The sequence below is a fragment of the Anarrhichthys ocellatus genome, unplaced genomic scaffold (assembly GCF_004355925.1).
Source record: "Anarrhichthys ocellatus isolate YVR2014 unplaced genomic scaffold, GSC_Weel_1.0 scaffold4, whole genome shotgun sequence".
Taxonomy (NCBI): domain Eukaryota; kingdom Metazoa; phylum Chordata; class Actinopteri; order Perciformes; family Anarhichadidae; genus Anarrhichthys; species Anarrhichthys ocellatus.
In genome coordinates, this window is record NW_022280034.1 from 5,894,020 (window position 1) to 5,914,612 (window position 20,593).

Consider the following 20,593-nt stretch of genomic DNA (forward strand, 5'->3'; position numbering starts at 1 on the left):
ATATATATATATATATATATATATGCACATTTATTTCACCAGGAGTGCCAGTAGCCAGTGCCCGCCCTCCCTTCTCCTCCTGTTTCCTTTATAAACGTCTCAGCTATCCTCGCCACTGACCAGGAGCTCCTTGTCACACAAGCATGAGTTTGTGCCGTCGCCTATTAGTGTAGAATTCCTGTGACAGGAAAACAACTTCCGATTCGAGAAGGTATTCTTAAAGAGTTCGGTAATTCCTTCTGAGAGGAATGATACTGGTCAATTTGACCATCTCTGCATGAAAGCACGGGCAAGTAGCGGAAGGCTTCTTGGAAGCAGCAGATGAAGCTTTGGATATATCCGGAGAAAGACAAGAGATCCAGAGAAAGGAGAGAGGCTTTGGCTGAGATGAACCCAGCTTCCTCAGAGTGCCAAGTACAAAAATAGAGAAGCTTAGAGAGACTGTGGCACAGTCTTTATACTTGGGATTGACTGAGATGGGTAGATACCAGGGACACATGTTCAGACACCTGCTGAGAAAAAAAAAAAAGGAGTGTACAACTGAACACGCACCAGCGTGTGTGCCGATGAGGGATGACACTGCAGGTGGCTGCTGTGAATGGGGGTGGGGAAAAGACAAATAAACATCTTGTAAAAGTAAAAGCTTTTAATATTGAAAATAATCTGCACAACATACTTGTCTGAGGACGTTGAAATGTGGGATGTGGGAAAATGTGGGAACACGACACGAGTTCAAGCGACATACATTTCAAACTGGCCTGTTGAAAACCGACCATCTCAAAATGTGTTAAAAATGAGCCTAGATGGAAGAAGTGAAGTATGAATCTGCGTTATTATGGAACACTCTGTTGTCACGTACCTCATGCGGTTGAAGGCCCATGTCATTGAGAACACTCTGGAAGAATGTTGGGGATGGCTTTCCAACTACTTCAGCCTTTAAATCGCAGGCATACTGGAGGGAAGAAAACGCTAACCAAAATGAGTCATCGTTGAGAACTGCTGTTCTTAATAAATGTATCAATGCGAACAAAGCACCTACTGTACCTCCAGAGCCTTCATGTACGCCCCGACATCTAGGTTCAAACCATCTGTCTCTTTGTAGTACCTCCTATGAAGAGATCACAAATATTTTGTTTATTATTATCAGTCAGAATATGCAATATAGTTATGCCTACTGACTTTTAAATATCCTCTTACCCTTGGCCCAGAGAGAACAGCACTGGCTTCTCCAGGCCTATAAGGACCCTGAATGCCTCGTTCAGGTTCTGGTAGGAAAACGTTTCAGCTGCGTCTCCGATCACCACACAGTTTGGGTTGGTCTTGTCAACACTGTCAAACTCGGGGAGAAGTCCTGCATGAGAGTAAACATAAATACCTTTTAGGATCGGGTCATTTAAAGTATAAGTCTGATGATATTATATATTTTTCCATATTGTTAACAAATCCCACGAGAGGACCAAAATCTGAGTTTATTCCTCAAAAACTATTAATAATGCATCACTGGGCCTAAAGGATGCACTGGGTGGCTGAGAGCCACAGACAGACTGGTAAACAATACAACACCACTTCTGATGAAATCACGTTGACGTTAAACATTGTGTGTTTCGCTGCATCACACAATTCGACGATATTCTAAACACTACATCTGAGCAAATGGTTTGCCTTAACAGATTCTCATGGCAATTTAATATGTTTTAACAGCACTGAGTATAGGGTCAGACATTGAGAATAACCAGGTTGTTTACTGTCAAAATGCAATAAGTCTTTACCATCATACACAAGCAGGTGAGGCCGTAAAGCCCTCTCCTTAAGGACAGCTACGGCTGCAGGAGCAGGAGAGAAGACCTCAGACACCAGGATGTCAAAGCCCAGTCTCTGCAGCTTGGCGACAAACGTGTCTCTGGCGGCCTGGGTCTCATTGGTGCAGAAGCGCAGCTGCAGGTCGGAAGCCTTGAGCCTTTGAAAAAGAGGACAAGGGGGGCAGATTGAGGAAGGAGCACCATGTTTACTGCGCACCACAGTGACACTGACATGGAGACAGCTCCTGCAGCTTATGCAGCACTGGTTTAAATCATGCGTGCACGTGGACCCTTTAGCAGTCTAGCAAGGAACTGCTAGTATCCTTAAGTTAGCAACACTATGGATAACCGGGTGCGTGCACTTTGGTCCATATGCTGAACGCGCAAGCAGCTCAAATCTCTTGACGACTATTCACTCACTTTTTCACAGCTTCGATGGAACCGGGAATGGCGGTCCCGTCGCCCTCCCCGCTGTCATACAAGACGCCACACAGGTCCAATATGACACCTTTCAAACTCTTCGCACAGCCCGGCCAGCCCGTGTCAGCGGCCATGACGAAATGCCAGCCTAAAAAAGCGCATGCGCGTAAAGTGTGGCAGGCAACCCATCACGCTCTCGTGAATTAAATATTGTCACGGTTCATATTAATGTACCATACAGTCTGTGTAATGTAGTCGTATTTATAGGCAATACGTACAGTCGGAGTGAGTCACTGACACGCTGCAGTATTATGAGGTTTTATATCATTTTATATAATTGTATATGACTGATTTCAACAAGTGTGTGACTGTTTTAATTAGTGACGATTGTGATGACTAAAGCTGATGTTTATTTATAATTGATCGATCTTGCAATCATCGGAAACATTGCAACATGTAGGCGTGTCCTCTGACGCAGCCACACACGTGTCTCATCCCGCCCCCACCCACCGGCTAGACAGTCATTTAATAAGCAGGAACCTTCAGCTTCACCCATCAGGACCGGGACGGACATCACTCTAGAGGGATTTCTATCGTCGCTTCACTTCCCTCCACGTCTCCTCTCTCCTGCTCGGTAATTCAGGGGATGCGCGTGAAGTATCGGGAATCAAGCGGGTGCTAATGTTAGCTAGCTAGCATTAGCTAGCTAGCCAGCCGGTACTAACTAAACATTTGTGTTGGTTTAGCACCGATATCGAAAGCGTTTACACGCCTTCGGGCGAGAGGGAGCATTAATTCACGTAACATCGACTGTCATATTTAGTTTGAGAGTTTTGTAAGAGCGTTAAGTAATGCGCCATGATGCAGTATTATGTAACCCAAAATGGGTTAAGGTGACTGTCATCTAGGTACTCGTACTCAGTCTTTATATAGCATCTGGTTATGACATTACTGTTGTGGAGGCAGCTCCCCAGGAACCTATCACCTCTCTTGGAGCATTAATGGGAACTGTCACGAGTCCAATATCCTTGATGTGACCCAGTCCAGGTGCTGCCTGTTTGCTGTGTGTATTTATTCACTGTGCAAGGTTATTGGTTATCCAGCACAGACTTCTGGGTATCTCTACACATTTTATTTTTTTTGCAAATGTCATGGAAGTTCAATACGATTCAGTGCCACGACATCATGAAGGCCACACTCTCAGTCATAGTGATGCATAGTTAAACGTTTAGAAAGTAGCACTACAGCAAGACGAGTGGTACATGTTACATTAGTAGATAACAGCGAAGGTCAATTTTTAATTAAGTCTACCCTTGATTGCAAACCAAATAGAAAAGTCAGCTCAGCTGAGTTGCGGTGCTGCTGTGGGGTTAGCTTTTGTTAACCCTCTCATATCAAGTCTGTGCCTGTCCTCTATTGTGTTGCATGTGAAAGAGAAAAGCATTGCTCAGCAGACCTGTAACGCCTGTTTGCTCCATCTGCGTAATAGCTTATTAAGCTGTAGCTACATATTGTTTTGTTTTTTTATGATGGGGCAAGAGCATCACTGCTAATGACAAGTTAATTACTGGTTCTATAATTGTATTTGTCCGGTACAGGTTTTATAGTTTTCACAGCTGCTGCCAGTAAAGCCTACAAAGGCCAACTTTTGTGTTTAGCTCACTGCGTAGCTGTGTATCTAGGGGCGCTTTTCATTATGATTTTCTTTATCGATTAATCTGCAGATTACTCTCTTGGTTAGTTAGATTAATATGTTTTTCTTGTCAGGCTCTCTGTATTTAGAAGTTATCATAAACCACTTCCTTGGAACAAAGAAACCCCTTATTGTTTCATAAATTCAACACTGATGAAAAACAATTTCTGTATTTTGTGTGTGTGCTCTTATCAAACAGACGTAGCAGCTCTCAACCATGAAGGGAATGATTCTCCAGCTCAGCCGCAACCTGAGCCGCGCCGCCCCTGCTCTTAGTCGCAGCGTCCACTCTGGCACACGTCCTGCCTCCACCGTCGCAACCAAACTGAGGTCTGACCGTCCGCTCACCTCGGAGGAAATCTACTTCCGCGAGGACAAATATGGAGCGCACAACTACCACCCACTACCCGTGGCCTTGGAGAGGGGGGAGGGTGAGTGCGGAGCATCGTATGATTACTAAAAATAAAAGTGTGATTTATGTATGATTCCCTAATCTCTGGTGATGTTCCTCAACATCCTACAAATCACTTAGGAACCATCACACTTCCAAACAACTCTGTTTTCTTACTTACTCAGGCATCTATTTGTGGGATGTGGAAGGCAGCCGGTATTATGACTTCCTGAGTGCTTACAGTGCCGTAAACCAGGGCCACTGCCACCCGAAGATCATAGCCGCGCTCAACGCCCAAGCCTCCAAACTCTCCCTGACTTCCAGAGCGTTCTACAACAACGTGCTGGGAGCCTACGAGGAGTACATCACTGGCTTGTTTGGCTACGACAAAGTCTTACCCATGAATACAGGTACTGTCAGGAAACATCTCATGCGAAACATCCTCAGAAGTTGTTACCAGTGCGTTTGTTGACATTTCTTACTTTTGTGACGTATTAGGCGTTGAAGGTGGCGAGACGGCCTGCAAGCTCGCCCGCAAGTGGGCCTACGAAGTAAAGGGGGTTCCCAAAAATCAGGCCAAAATCATTTTTGCAGGTAAGTCACAAAGTTATGTTGCAGAAGGCTCCGTCACGGTTATGGAGTTTGTCCCATTTGTTACCTTACCCAGTGTCTTTATAAGAAAATCCTCTCGACAGATAAAGGACAAGGTGACCACAGGTTTCAAATTGCCCACATGATGTAAAGATGTAAACGGAACAATGATAAATATGCCTCATTCGCTCTTCATTTAGATGGAAACTTCTGGGGCCGCACCATGGCAGCCATCTCCAGCTCAACTGACCCCAGTAGCTACGAAGGTTTCGGCCCCTACATGCCCGGCTTTGAGATCGTCCCATACAACAATATTCCTTCACTGGAGGTACAGGTTCTGATTCTCCAAACTAGCTGCCTTGACACCCTCATTTTCTATGTTTAAACATGGGAACATAATGATTGACTAAAGTAGTGTGAATTTAATTTATTGATTCTTTTCTACAGAAAGCTTTTCAAGACCCCAATGTTGCTGCTTTCATGGTGGAGCCCATCCAGGGCGAGGCTGGGGTGGTGGTGCCAGACCAGGGCTACCTCACCAAAGTCAGAGAACTCTGCACCAAATACAACGTGAGTCTGAACAAAGACAAGCAGGAATGAGACGTCGTGTGACTCCTCAGCTTACTGTAGGTTTGAATCTGCCTGGTATGTGGATGTACAGCACACCACTCTAGAGACAACATTTTGTAGTTTTTATCATGCTGTTTTTATCAAGTGCATGCGGTATTTCCCCATATGCACAGCTCCTAGGGCCCTGTTTGACCTAAATAGTCCGTAATATACTGTTTCTAAGCAGTGCAAAAACACACAGCAGCCAGCTGCTACAGTACAGCGTGGCTCCACCTGACAGCCTAATTAATTGAAGGCGAACTGCAGTCTGGGCTTCAGTTTTGGCCATTTATATATCGGCTTTCTTATCGGGAAGAAAAGCATTCTTCACAAGGAGAGACGGGGTTTAATTATATTATGTGAACCGGAAATCACTTTCCACCGGGCAAGGAGCAGAAGAGGTTAACACAACATGTCGCTAAGTCGAGGTGAATTTGAAATATAATATCAAATTATTGTACTTTTTTTACACTCTATGAACTCCCTGTTGACCATGAGAATTTCTATGTTCACGTTGAATAAACACACTGTAACTTTGCACAGCATTACACATTCAGGGATTGCGCAATGCTGAACAAGCTGTAACGAAAAAGCGTTCGATGTAGTTTAGTCATTCTAAACTAACAAAAACAAAACGATTCTTGGCTTCATGCGATTATACATGAATGAAAAGTTATATAAAGATTATGTTCAATTTCTGCTAATGTATCCTACACACTGTTCCTTTTTTTTAAGTTTATGGATCTACAGGCCCAAAAAGAAACCTCGGGCTGTGGTGACGACTGCAGCTGGGCTTTGAGATCACTACTAAAGACCTCTGTGTTTTGTCCAGGTGTTGTGGATCGCTGACGAGGTGCAGACGGGCTTGGCGAGGACTGGCCGGCGCCTGGCTGTGGACCACGAGGAAGTTCGTCCAGATATCGTGGTTCTGGGCAAAGCTCTCTCTGGAGGAGTTTACCCTGTAAGCATTTTTGTTGTCGTTCACTCACACGTCATATCATGTTAGGGTTTTGTTTTGCAAGTAGAAGACTCCAACATAACTGTCATACGTTTGACAGCAGTATAGATCATAGTAGTTATGTAACCTTTGCGTTCACTGATCTGTGTTTGTGTGCCTCAGGTGTCTGCTGTGCTGTGTGATGATGAGGTGATGCTGACCATCAAGCCTGGAGAACACGGCTCCACTTTTGGCGGTAACCCCGTGGCCTGTCAGGTCGCAATCGCCGCACTTCAGGTCAGCATTAAAATGCACTTCATTTATAGTTTCTTTATCTATCTACCCTTTAACAACTCATTGCTACTTCTGTTTTTTGCCTTTTTGTTTTAATCGATTAAATGGAGGGAACTCTCACTTGTGATATGCAACATACCGCAAAGTTACCTTCAAAGCCAATTTAACATTAGAAGAAAAGTATGCAAGTCACATTGATGTCCTACATCTGCTCTTTGTTTGCAGGTGATTGAGGAGGAGAAGCTGGCAGAGAATGCCGAAAGGATGGGAGTGCTGCTGCGGAGCGAGCTGAGTAAACTGCCCAAAGACATTGTGACAGCAGTCAGAGGGAAAGGCCTCCTCAACGCCATCGTCATCGAAGAGACTAAAGGTACAGTGCTGAAGTATTCTAAAACCGCAGCCCTATTGGTGACCACTATTACTAAAGTAAAAACTTCCCAGCTAATGGGCTTTCGTTTTGTACATGAAGCATGATCTGGTCAACCGTTTTAGTTTACAAAATAAATCCAAGCTTTCATTAAATAAGCAAATCCACACTTGGGGGACCAGTGTGTAGGATTTAGTGGCATCTAGCAGTGAGGTTGCATGTTGTAACCAACTGGATTAAAACATATGAATATTATATTCCATTCCTGCCAATAGATCCCCCCCCTTAACCCTTAAATAATTTAGATTTGTAGTCTTTGAATGACATCAGACAATTAAATTAGTACCAAATGTTGTCTCAGTACTGAAAATCAGCAAGACAAATGAAGAGCAGAACACTATTGGCACCTTGCAGTCACTCAATCTGACCTTCTTTTATTTTTATTACAACAATCCTCTCAGACTATAACGCCTGGAAGGTGTGCCTGCAACTTCGTGACAACGGCCTGCTGGCCAAGCCCACCCACGGTGACATCATCCGCCTGGCCCCTCCCCTCACCATCAAAGAGCACGAGCTGCGCGACTGTATCGACATCATCCAGAGAACCATCTTGTCCTTCTAAACTAGAACCCAAACTACTCGACAACAATACGCAGACGACTTTCCACCTGATAATCATAATTAACAGGTTACGCTAAACATTTCAGTAGTTTTATTTCTATTTTTTTAGACCGGAGTTCTTGGACGGTAGAAATACAGTATAGAGATTGTGTGGAGTGTGCTTCTATGAGGCTATATGGACACTTGTGTACAGAAAAAAAAAAAGTTCTGATAGACTGCAACACAACTATTTTGAATGTTCTATATTTAATTCTGAGGCTGACCCGAATCCTTCGAAGCTTTAACCAAGTCGATCAGAGTTTAAATCTGTATTTTAATGCCCAAAAGTATTCGGGATAGCCCTAGATATAATTTCCGCTGGTATAGATTGATATAAATAGTCAAAGTGCTTTTCTTCAATAAAACCTTAAGGTTATGTGATGTTTTCAGGGACGCAGGCAGTCTAAATTTACAAAGATTTTATTAAAGTTTTCTCCTCGGAGGCATACAATAAAGTCTGACCGGCTGATGTGCAGGACTTTAAAAGTTGAAAGTACACTGAAATATAATCTTGTTTACAGTCAATATATCAAACCGAGTTGAGTAGTCTGGTAAACACTGCTGAACTACTGCTGTCTGAGAACATGAACCTTGTGAGACCAGCCTTGTTGCATAGAGGGCCAGCTAGTCTGGGTATTTTTAAGAGCTCCAGAGCAGGTGTTTGCACATTTTGTAAAAGCCTTTCAAGTCTTGGAGAATGCTGTGGGTATTTTAGTGCAATTGAAATAAAATTCCCGGAAACCGTTTGAAGTACTTTTAATTAACATTACAAATGTGACCTGTATCTGTAGTACAATGTTGTCATTGAACTTATTGATAAATGTTTTCTCTGTTACAAAACAATGTCTTTCAAAGGCAATGTCACCTTTTAGTTGTTGCACAATCCATTGATCTTCAAATAAATTATTGCAGTCTTATTTCCTGTGTTGCTGTTTGTGTGGAACAATGAATTTGATTGGCCCGTTTCAGGATGCAGGTTCACCGAGTTATCTTTGCATTTTCATTTGTTAGCTTTGCTGATTTAAAAACACTGAAACCCCTAAAATCCAGACCATTGAATGATGTAAAAAGACCCAGGTATCCAGATACACTCCAAAAACTGGTCTTTGTTGGCTTAAATGACATGACAAGCCTTAACTTGTCACAATGCTGAACAAGTTGCAAGACCAGATGCACAAACCTAGCTGTGGTCTCAGTTGATGTCATTATTTACCCAACAGAGCAAAGCATACAGATCATTTTCTCTGTCAAAGACTATGGCCCAATCCCAACGTCCCCCTCCAAGGCCTCAAACCCTGAACTCTCAGGGACTTACTGACGTCACCTGGTAAATGGTTGACTGTGAGGGCTTGAAATGGTGCAAATACGAATGGGACGGCACTTTGCTGCAACATATCACGTTACCATGATGACGTCAACAAATCTGTACAATTGTGGGTATTTATTTGAACTTTTTGACTCCCTGATTTGAACGTCTTCCAGGTTATTTCCGACTAAATGTAATTAGCCAGGCTGAACACCCATGTGCCGTCCTCTTTGTTTACCTTTTTTTTACGTCTCCATGCTTCTACCGGAAACCCTGTGTTTAAAGTCACATTGCTGTGGATTGTGGGTAATTCTCTTTGGGCAGAGTCTGCAGAAATGCGGATTTACGGATTCATAAAGGGCTCAAAATGTCTGAGATTCCTCAAACAATGATTTACACCTCAAAATCTGTGTGTGGAGATTGCGCCTTTATACTGAAGTTATGCATGTAACCTATTATTTTGCAATGATGCTAGATGTAACACTAGATGGTGCTGTGCCTTTACTGAAATGAAACTAAAGATTGGTAGTGTGTACAAACGCTTATCGGGCAGGTGTTAAATACAAAGCTTAAAATAACAGGAAGAAGTGCCGGGATAAGAGCCTTACTCAGATACAGTTTAAGACTTGGTGTATAGTCACAAGTATAACACTACAGATCTGACAAGTATAACACTACAGATCTGACGGACGGTATCAGATGAATATTTCATCTCTTATATAATTGGTAGGAATGAATTTTGACCTTTATGTAGGTTGAACTGTATTTGCAATTGCTGTTTTTTTTTTTTTTTTTAAAGCCAGGAGAGTTGTTTGGGAAAAAGTAATGCAACAGATGGCTGGTATTTCATTTTCAAACAGATGTACAAGAAAACATAGTACATGCTGTTGAGGATCAATACAATCCACTCTAATTAGTTTAATGCTTTGCACTTTTAATGGCAGCACTCAAGGCCAACTCCTCTTTCAAGGCTTTCTATTGAGTGCATATTTTATTTTCTATTGCACTTTTAATTACGGAGCTTTTTAAACACATTTCATAGTCTTTCTCAGCCGGTTATCATCATGTGACTGAAAGCTCCTTTCACATATGAACTCAATATTTGTATTTCTTTATTCTTAATTCAACCAGTCCTTAGGAACACATTTTTATTTACAATGGCAACCTTGCCAAAGGCAAAACCCCCTTGTGAGATGCATTTGAAAACTCCTGAAAAAGGAAAATGCATTCGCTTACAGAAGTGTAGTTTTTTTGCCCTCTGAACAGTCCTGAAGTAGAAGTTTAAAGTAACGTAACATGTGGATAAATGAATCAAATTCCACCCACTTGTTACAAGCTCTAACCTTCTCCAACCTTCAGGCCACCGCCTAATGATCAGATTTTTGTTTCATCAGTTACGCTGTCAAAACAGACCTTGTAGTTTAGGGCGAAAGTGCACCCAGCCTACAATTTGGGACAGGTTATTATTTCATATGAAGCGGAGCAGAGAGATGAGCAAGGCCCAGAGCTTGCTTGTGAAATATGAGTGGAATCCAGCCTGGCAGGAGAAATGAGGGTTATCATCGGATGACACCGAGCAATGCGCTTGTGTGTCCTGCATGCGCATGCTTTGATCCCCGCACGCCGCGGAGGCCTGCATCCCACTCAGCCACGATGGAAAGGCACACCGTATTCCACAAATGAGCTCCAGTTTTGGCAGGGAAGTGACAGGCCGCAGGCTCCGTGAGGATCCTGGAACACTGAGGGCCAATGCTCCGGCGGGGCTTTGACAGCCTTTAGCCAAACCTGAAGATGATCCTTTAAAGCTACTTGATTTTGCGCCGCCACGCGCTCCGTGCCAACAGTCAGCCTGGTCCGTTCAAGAATGCGGTGCAAGGCTGGGCTTCAAAGACTAGTGTGTGTTCCAACACAATTCCTCAGACCAAGAAAGTCAAGAGGGGCTCATCCAGACTCGCTTCTCTCGTTCCAGTCTTTCAACTCTTTGTTCATCGCCCCTCTTTGTCTTTCCTCTACTTTTCTGTCTCTCCGACTGCCTTTCCTTTAATTTGTTATCCATCCCCGTGTCCCCCTCCCTCCTCCTGCCCCTTTGTCGCTCTCTCAGCCAGCCCATTTGTATTCATTCCTTACATAATGGAGAAATCAGATCGTGGTACTTAGCAAGGATGTAATCAAAGTACTGTGCCGGAAATTTAATTCAGGTAAAGTTGAAGTTAAGAAGAGGATAAATTATAAAGCTCTGTCTCCATTAAATGGGTGGAGAATAAGGTGCCAGCTTGAGAATTGTGCCGGAATAGGATAAGCTATTCGTTTCCCCCTTTACCATGACAGATAAATCAGAGAATAGTGTTGGGCTTGCCTGCCAGTGCTCATATTAATGGGCCTTTTCCATTAAGTTTATGACATCTGAGTGCACTGATAAAATGCATGTGCATCTTAAAGGGCAAATGACACATAATCTTTCAAGAGTAATGTGCACTGACCATTTTTCTCTTCCTCCACGAGCCTCTTTCAGTTCACACCAGAGGGGATATACTGTATATTGATTAGGTGCAGCAAGGTCCTCAGAAGGACGCGGTCCTCCCTGTAGATCTGAGGCACGCTGTGACTCTCAAACTAATCGTTTCAGTTGTCACACCCTCAACTGATTTATGTCTGGCTTGTAGACACGTCTGCGGTCCTTATGAATCTTTAAAAAAGGCAAATACGACATGGTCACAGTTGTAGAAGTCTCACCCCACGCAAAATCTTACGCAAGATTTTGGGAGCATCCAACTAAAAAAATAAAATCTCAGCCCCTCCCTTCAGGCCTCCCTCCAAAGCCACTTGAACACACACTGCCTGTCTCGAGTCCACGAGCGCAGAACATCGTTGTCATCGCTAACCGTATCCAATATGGCTGACGATATGATGCGTGTCATAAGACAGGGGTTACAAGTCAACATCTCGATTTATTGCGATACTGTAAGCACTGCAATATATTGCAATTTTTTAAATCTCATATCAGGAAAACTGCCATGGTATTAAGACAAAGCTCCACCGTATTCACCATATTACAGAAGTCTTCATTCTCTATGCTCTCGGTTTGCTTAAAAGCTTTACGGCAACAAGTGAAGCTACATTAAAAACAAGGCTCAAACACGGCTAAAGTTCTGACAGAGCTGACAGAGTTTATCGGAAGGGGAAACCAAGGGTAGGTGCTAGACTTCCACGATGGCGCTGTAGCTCGAGATGCTGTTATCAGCTGAAGCCACCAGTGCAGAGTGAATGATAACCAATGAGGCACGCTCACATGCACGGCCATGCACCCAAAAGTATGCGCGGCAGGCCTGGCTATGTCAACAAAGCAAGGATAAGCTGGGATAACAACACACACAGGGGGAGCGACTTCATTCTCTGCTCAGGTAGACATTAATCCACTGTATCTTTATAATAGATGTTTGCTTGCTATATCAATGTTCAGAATGTTAAATACGGCTCCTTTAAATGAAAGTAAAGTTTTTAGGTCATTTGTGCCCATTCAGATTCTAATGCATTTCATATAATTTACATGTAGGCCCATGTGAAACTGAGTGTCACCACACTGCAGCAATCATGCAAGAAATTGCATGAATCCCAGTGAAGAGCATCTGATGAATTACACGTCTGTGCACATCTCTGGCCGCTGTGGTACTGAATGCAAAATGCCTGGCAGTATCTCTGCTATATACACAAGAGGAGAATGACTCATCTACCTGTTGTTCATGTTTCTGGGCATAGTCTGTTAACTTTCCATTAGAAAATAAACTCGATTACAAATTCATTTAATTTCATTATCCACAGCCGGGAACATTTCTGTCTGGGTATTTGATTGGAAGGACATAATTAGAGTAAAAGGACTACCACTGGTTGAGCTGCTCTTCACCATAATGAATGAGGAAGGATTCACAGCAGAGGTAACAGAAGACTACAAGAAAGACCCTGGGCGACCGACCACTCTGTTGCCAGAGTGTGATTCATATACCTGATTTTCAAATTCATGTGGGCCAGCTCGATCACCATTTGCAAAATGCCCGGAGAAAATGAAAGATAGCACAGATGCCAAGAGAGATACTTGCAATGAGTGAATGTCAGTGCCTCAAAGCCATCAGTGGTACTGCGATTGTGTTCACCATCAGGGAGGGTTGCAGTAGCCAGCGCTAACTTTAAACATGGACTAAACCAGGATTTTAGCTGTGCTAGCGGCGGGACTAGGGATGGTTGGTCGACCCATTTCTTTGGTCCAGACTTAAAAATCTAAATATTGGATGGATTGCCATGAAACTTTGTAGAGTACTTCTTGGTCTCTAGAGGATGACGCTCTAGAATTGTTGTTAGAGGGGAGTTAGCAAAATGCTAGTTTGAGCTTTGTGTCTTCTTCCCTCCCACAGAGGCTTTGCTGTATATGTGTGTGTGTGTGTGTGTGTGTGTTTGCTTTTGTCAGTCAGCGTCTTTAAATGTGTTATAATTATTTTTAATGTAGTTTAGGCAATCTATAATTCTTCCTTATCTTTGTATCAGTCCCAGTGGCTGCAATCCATCTCTAATGTGACTGGGAATTAAATTCCTATTGATCTCAGCCTGTTACAAGTGCTGCTACTATTCCAGTGGGATGTACACGGCTCACATGTGGCAACCATGCCACTGAGACCGCAGTAAAATGAGGACAAGCCACCACTTGTGGTCATAAAATACACCTACAGGTATTTGGAGGATATGTGAGCCGCAGACAACACCAGTCACAGTGGCTTTGCCTTTTTGCCGCCCCCTTGTCTCTTCTGGTCAACCAAATGGCAGTTCACTAACTCGACCGAGGCCGTACGCAAACTGATGCTCCGTTAGGACTCGACTTTACGCTGCAGACTGACCACAACAGCTGCAGACAAAGCCTCAGTGTTTACAGAGTTCATGTCTGAGGCTAGGGGAGAGGAGGAGGCAGCAGGAAGGAGGAGGAAGGCAAAGAGGGGGGAGAGATGTGGGTCTCAGCTTCCACTGCCGGAGGAAAAAAAAAATGACCAGGGGAAATGGGACCATAATGGTGCCCACAGGAATTCAAGTCTCATTCCTAAAAACATGGAGCAGATACCTGGGAGGAGAGGGAAGAAAAAGGGAAGTGGGTAGATGTGAAGGATTAATTGCTCATGTACATGGTGGGACAATGGGATGGGATGTACTAGGCCATGTGTAGCTCAGATCCAAGGTGGTGAATCACAAGAAAAAATGTGTTTGTGTGTAAGGAAGCAGAGGCAGAGGCACTCTTCCCGGGAAGACTGGCAACCTAAAGTATCACGCAGAGACTCGCAGGGACAAGGAGACTACAAGTTGGGGTTGGGCAAGCTGCCACAGAAGCTCTCAGTGTCATAAAGGATAAATCATGACACTAAGCATCACCGTGGCACTCTCCGTCTGATGCAGCACTACTTCCCTGTGAACGGCGGAGCTCGGCAAACATGAAATGTCACCTTCTAACTTCAGCAGTTTCTGTCCTACGTCTTTCACGATGGATGCCATCAAAGGTCCATTAAAGCGGTGCCAGCGTGTTTAGCATGTTAATGCTAGAATGGCGCAACACCTTGTAAAAAAGGGCCGCCCTTGGCCCAAGGGTGAAGGGGCTCTACTTTTGTCATCAGGCTGAGGTGAAATGAATCAGCAATGTCGTCCCTGTTCGTTGTCTGAGCTGATTAATTACTAATGAGGGATGTCAAATGTCATTTTGCAAACCTAGTCGTCTGCTGTAAGTGCGGCGGAATTAATGACTGTGGACTGTCTGGTGTTTTGGTTAGGGACAGTGAATGAACTGAGGCTGGTTGCTCAATCATTTCCACAACAACAGCAATGCAATCAATTTCAGCCATGTGGGGCTTAGACTGAGTGACCAGAAGAAAGAAATCAACACTACAATGTAATTATATAGCTGTGCAATAAACACTGCCTCACTTGAAATGAGCTTTTGTTGCGTCATGTTGTTTGTGTTCTGATGTATTGAATTATGAATTCTTTACAGGCCTGGGCTATTTTCTACATGTATTCCTGCACCAGTTAAATACGGTATCAATGATGATACTATTCATCCATCAAATTAGGCGCAACGTTGTTGTAATGTTGGCACCAGTAGAGCACAATTGTCTCTAGTTTTCTGTCTGTGTAGTAGGATGCAAAAGGAGCAGTGGCACCCTGCAGCAGACAGAAGCACAACCGGAGAGTGAGGCTTTAATTAAAAGCTATGTGCAATTTTCTCAAAAGCAATCCCCTCTCGACACATGGTAGGTTGGAAGGAACACCCGCGCCGAAGAGTAATTACAAGAGTGGTTTGACATGCGAATGACAACTGGGTCTCCTCCTCGGTTTGTCAGACCATGACACAGTGTGTGACATTCCTTTTTACTCGTGAGTGAATGTGCGGCGCTCCATTTGAGGGCTGTTAACACAGAGGAAGTTGCCCGTCGTTGGAGCACATTCACATCATATTTCTATTCTCCTGTTCCAGCATTTAAATCAGATCTCTCACAGGGAGACACCGATGAACGCAATCACACAGTCCGACACGCTGCGACTTCTAACTTTGAATTCTGGAGGGTGCATGAGCCAGAATTGAAAGACGCTCTGCTGAGGTTTGATCCTCAAGTGTCCTCCACAATCCTGTTGATGCGGCACATTCTAGTCCTCACGGCACATGTCAGCTGGCACACTATAGCCTTCCACTGGGAAAATTTGAAGCAGCCCCTCCGCCCTCGTACTGCTCTGTGCCACAGCTACATGCCCGGTGGCTATCAGCACATCGGCTCTGACAGGCCAGCGCTACACCTGGTGAAGCTACAGGACGACAACACAATATCCGCCTGTCTTTGCACAAGCCCGGGGTTGGATTACCCACTATGCAGTATGTTAATTCTTCTGGGCTCGTAAAAATCCTCCCATTTTCATTAGACATTACCATCCGAGGTGGACTTTGCAAGCATTTTTTTGGTCAAAAGATAACTGGGAGTAAAACTGGACTAAATGTGACTGGAAAATGTTTGTAGATGTCTAAATTACGTCATTTTTTTATTTCAAAAGCATTCAAAAGAGTATATTAAAATATAGTGCAGATCACAATCCTGCATAACCACCACCAGACTCTCTCAGACTCCCTTCATGCTTCTCCCATTGCACTGGTTAGAACATGTCTAGCTCAAAATCACTGACCTTTTTGTAAACTGCAATTTAATGGGGTGATTAGGTCTATTTCGCTCTGTTTTGAAAGTATACATACATCTTCCTAAAGGTGTTGACATTGCAATAACCCTGCCTTTCAGCAGGCTCCTCACAATGCATGCTCGCTTACCGGTGAAACACCAAACAACCACACTGTTGACATTTTCACGCACCACCTCGTAAAATCCATTCATTTTGTGTATTTAAGATTGGGTTGCCCGGTGCTCATAATGAGAGTCGTGAAAGGTTTGCGTGACATCACTGCTGACAAAAAGGAAAACATACAGTAGGTCCTAGTTATTTATGGGACGGTGTCATGCCGAGGTCTTCGCTCGGATTGGTTCTTTCCATGTGCGTTGGACTGATGCAAGTCTCAATGAAAATGACACTCCAATAACATGAAACGTTGACAGTACAAGGATACATCTGTTTGTTTTAGTAGTATTCCTGAGGCAGCCAGCGCTGACGTCCTCGCCACAAGGACAGCATTGTGTGTTTGTTCAATCTCCTTCAATAAATTGTTTGGATATTAACAAATTGATTGAATGTCTACATCTAAATGACCTGTTTTGCTTACAGTCTGAGGACTTGGGTGTTAGGGTGTGTTCAAACTGAACACGAAACGGATTTGAGAGGCGTCTCGACTGCTTGGAAAGTCACTTTAGGCCCCCCCCGAAAGACAACCTCAAGCCAACTTTCAGACCTCGGCAGAGTAATAAGCAATCACACACCTAAATAGATAGAATAGATGGAATCCTACGCTGTTGCATATTGGCCCGTCACCTCCCCCGCATTGTGGCCGGTCACCACCAGTTTGTCCCGGCAGACAGGGAGGCTCTGTAATGTTTCATGATCCAGCTCATCCATCCGAGTGTGGAGGGCAGCTGGACTGAGTTGATATTAGTATGCCCCTGGTGTGGCTTGATGACAGAAGCTGGAGCCCCCCCCCACCCCTCTCTCTCATCGCATGGTGTCAGATGGAGAATTTTATGTGACAGAGGAGGGGAAATGAAATGTGCCGCCGCTTTCCAGCGAACTTGGAGTGGCTTTGCAGCTTTTACTGTTTTGAGATAACCGACGGTCGAATACTCGCTCAGACAGCTTGTTTTTGCCGATGCATATGTGATCTAATTTGCGGGGGGAGCCGAACACAAAATTGTACCACAGGTTGACAGAGATGGACCGATATCTAAAATGTGTGTTTGGATTTTTAATCTAGTCCCTGACAACAGTTGTGGAAAAGCAGGTGGGCTGCTGCTGGTTGGCTGCTGTGGAGCCTTGCTGTAACCTGACAGACCGTGATAAAATCAGGTTTGGCATTTGGATCGCTGTACCTGGAACAGCTTTCTCTCCTCTCCAGCCTTGACAGATGCTGCAATTAGTGGTAGTGACGTCTGCCAACTGCTGACACGGCTTTATATCACCCCGGCCATCTACACTCCGTTTGCACCTGAATCATTAGCTTATCTCGGTACCTGGCTTCCAACAGGGAACGGCCATTCACAGAGGCGGCTCGGACTCAGACAGGCTTTCTCACCTAGTGGGTAGCGGCTTGACAAAGGTCGACATTTCAGAACGGGACTCTTTATCCAAGGCTAGTAATCTTCGTTTAATTGCAGACCACAGCCATGGGAAATACTTGTTTCCCATTGGCTGGCAGGTGACCATTAAAATTGTATAACAGGACTTCTTCAAACAAAGTTCCTGGCAACAGTTAAACCACTATTCTAAGTCAATTCGCAAGTTATATTAAACTGCAGCTAGCGACAGCTTCTGCGATATGCTACAAGTCTACTCTCACTGGTGAAATAGACTCATATTTACCTGACCTGTTAGGTAGACACAAGCACAATGATACACTCCGACCTGACCTGATACAGAAAATAACAGACCACTCTGGTGCTCTTTGGCTCCTCTTGTCATGAATTATTGCTTAAAACTTCCACCATATCAAATTGTATCTGTCCACTAATGCTGTGTTTTGAGGATTCAATTGTAGCTCGTAACAAACTCAAAGTGGTAAAAACGAGGCGAGATAGTAATAATCTGTGTTTTCAGATGTTTGCTTTTTAAATGTCATTCCGTAAATGTTATATTACAGACCATAACTTTTACTTAAAGGGTTTTTATTTGAAGCAGTTCTGTTGACAATGAAAAAGCACACAATGACAGGTATTGTGTGCCTGCTGCCAGTATTTTCTGAGACAAAGAAGAAAGTAAAACCAAAACAAGACCAGTGACCATGACACCCTTTTACATAAATCTTGTTGTTGTCCCAAACAGATAGCGGTTTAATTTGCATATAAATCTGCAGCAAGAAAATATTCAGGACATTGCCATTTTAGGTGCTTTTTAAAGTTTTTAAAAGTTATCTCAGGGAAATAAATTTAAATTTGCATATCAAATTTGGTTAGATTAAGAGCTAAAATACAACGTCTATCCCGGTGGACAGATGTTACACATTACAATACTTCAATGAATTAGAATTTCTGTCTTTTCCAACCCCATGCTGAGTCAATCTCTTTAGGACTTGGGGACTAATTCCCACAAAATCTGTTTTGTAAATCCCCATTTTTCCTTTACAGCTGTGACCGCTTATCCTCATAAACATGCAGATTCACTCACACAACTAAAAAGTTAATTACTATATTTAGAATTCTACTGCAGTTTTACAAAATGAACCAAAAACACAGAATTTACACAGCCCATTTCACAACATGATGTAACAATTATACTGTACTTTATTGTTGTGAGTATTACTGTAAATGTAAAGAAGAACCCAACAGCCTGGAGTTAAGAACAAACTTACTATTGTGTCTCACAAAGCTCACTTTCAAGAAGGTACACTGAATCTGAACTCATTCCAAGAGCTGAGGGGGAGAGAAACCCAACAGGACCAGAATGGCCTTACAGTGGAAAACATCTTTTTCCACCTCTCTTCTTGTTCATTCATTAATAGTAAATAGCATTGGTTGCCAAGTCTGACCCTGAGGCCCAGATAGATAACAGGGAATTTTACAAACCTTGACATTTCCCCAGTAAAATGTAATCTCTGGGAGATACCTTTCTCCAAACAACTCTCCACCAGTCCTGTTTCTTCTCCTCTTTTCTATCTATGTAATACATACATTAGAGTGGTTAAGGCAGGGACAGAGGAGAGAGGCACACCATCGTAGAAGCATGGCTTTCTGAAACATGTTTTCACCGTGTTAGGCTGGGATTTCTGGTAGCACAATGAAAATGGACTGCATTTACGCGGCTTTCCACCTCATCTCTACATTCTATTTTTTGGTGTTGTTGTGTTAGTGAGTGAGAGGCTCAGGGACAGAGAGAGGACGGAGTAAGTGGCAGAGTGCACATCATTGTTTGCCGTGATGAGCTGTAGAAATGGACGAACACTGACAAGAACCTGTCATTCACTCTTTTTTTTTTTTTTTTAAAGAAACCAACACAGATGAAGGGCGAAGAACATCCTTCACACCTGCCCTTGTAAATATCAAGAGCTGTATCAGTCAAAGGAAATGTTTATCGCTTTTGTAAGCTGTGAAGAAGTCCTATAGGACTGATGCTTATCTCTTATTCTTTAATCCCCCCCCCCAAAAAAACGGGAATTGAAGAAATAGAATTTCCACTAGTTCAAAGAACTCTTCAGAGTCCTTGGAGGGAGAGACAAAAGAAAGCTGTGGAGCTTGTGTGTGCTGCATTAGTGCAACATCCGTCCCCGGTGAGGGGAGTGGACCGTGGAGGACCCCGGCTCTTTGTTAGAATGTGAAAGATGGACAATGCCACTACTGTGTGCTGAGAGCAGGAGCCATGCCACTGGTGGTTCCATAAGACTGCCAAAGCTTGTCACAAGTATGCCTTTCTTTTTGTTACAGGCTTTCTCTTTCTGTAACCTGTCCCTTTCTCCCCCACTTTCCCTTTCTTCCTCTTCAGTCTCTTTGCCCTTTTTAAATCTCAATGATGATTTCCCCCCGATATCACGGACCACTGGAACCTGACGTACTGCAGTAATCCACTGGGGACATCTGCAAACATCCATTCATCCCACAGTAATTGCCAATATTGTTTTTTTTTACACAGAGGGGTGAGCTTTAGGAGTTAGTGGTGCGATTGTAAATGTAAAACCGGCCAAGTAAATTCTCTGCTAATGTGTTTTACCTCAGCAGAGCTCGAGATCCGAGACTTGGATTCAAGCCAAGTTTCACAAAAATGAGAACTGGTGCCATCCTCGACCAAAGAAATTCTTAGTCAACTAACACTCATGTGATTTTGTCAGCAAATAAATTAGTTGATTTAATCATTAGATTTGTAAAA

The 20,593-nt window shown here is 43.5% G+C and overlaps 2 protein-coding genes across 3 annotated transcripts in view; one reads left to right on the plus strand and one right to left on the minus strand.

The window, feature by feature from the left end:
* Window positions 1–2,409, minus strand: part of lhpp (phospholysine phosphohistidine inorganic pyrophosphate phosphatase) — an 18,347-nt gene extending 15,938 nt beyond the window's left edge. Inside the window, exons 1-5 of one of the 2 annotated variants that reach the window (XM_031843160.1) lie at window positions 2,220–2,404; window positions 1,770–1,957; window positions 1,198–1,351; window positions 1,045–1,108; window positions 860–952 (exon numbers count right to left, since the gene is read on the minus strand). In XM_031843160.1, the coding sequence (XP_031699020.1) occupies window positions 860–952; window positions 1,045–1,108; window positions 1,198–1,351; window positions 1,770–1,957; window positions 2,220–2,353 (633 nt within the window). In that variant the 5' untranslated portion in view covers window positions 2,354–2,404. Of the gene's footprint in view, window positions 1–859; window positions 953–1,044; window positions 1,109–1,197; window positions 1,352–1,769; window positions 1,958–2,219 lie in introns of both variants that reach the window. The other variant, XM_031843161.1, reaches the window with a different exon arrangement.
* A 300-nt stretch (window positions 2,410–2,709) lies between these two features.
* Window positions 2,710–8,678, plus strand: oat (ornithine aminotransferase). The gene is made up of 10 exons (XM_031842226.1): window positions 2,710–2,853; window positions 4,112–4,343; window positions 4,489–4,713; window positions 4,802–4,897; window positions 5,095–5,222; window positions 5,342–5,464; window positions 6,336–6,464; window positions 6,624–6,737; window positions 6,960–7,104; window positions 7,563–8,678. The coding sequence occupies exons 2-10, from the start codon at window positions 4,130–4,132 to the stop codon at window positions 7,721–7,723; spliced, it is 1,335 nt and encodes a 444-aa protein (XP_031698086.1). The 5' UTR covers window positions 2,710–2,853; window positions 4,112–4,129; the 3' UTR covers window positions 7,724–8,678.
* The last annotated feature ends 11,915 nt before the right edge of the window (window positions 8,679–20,593 follow it).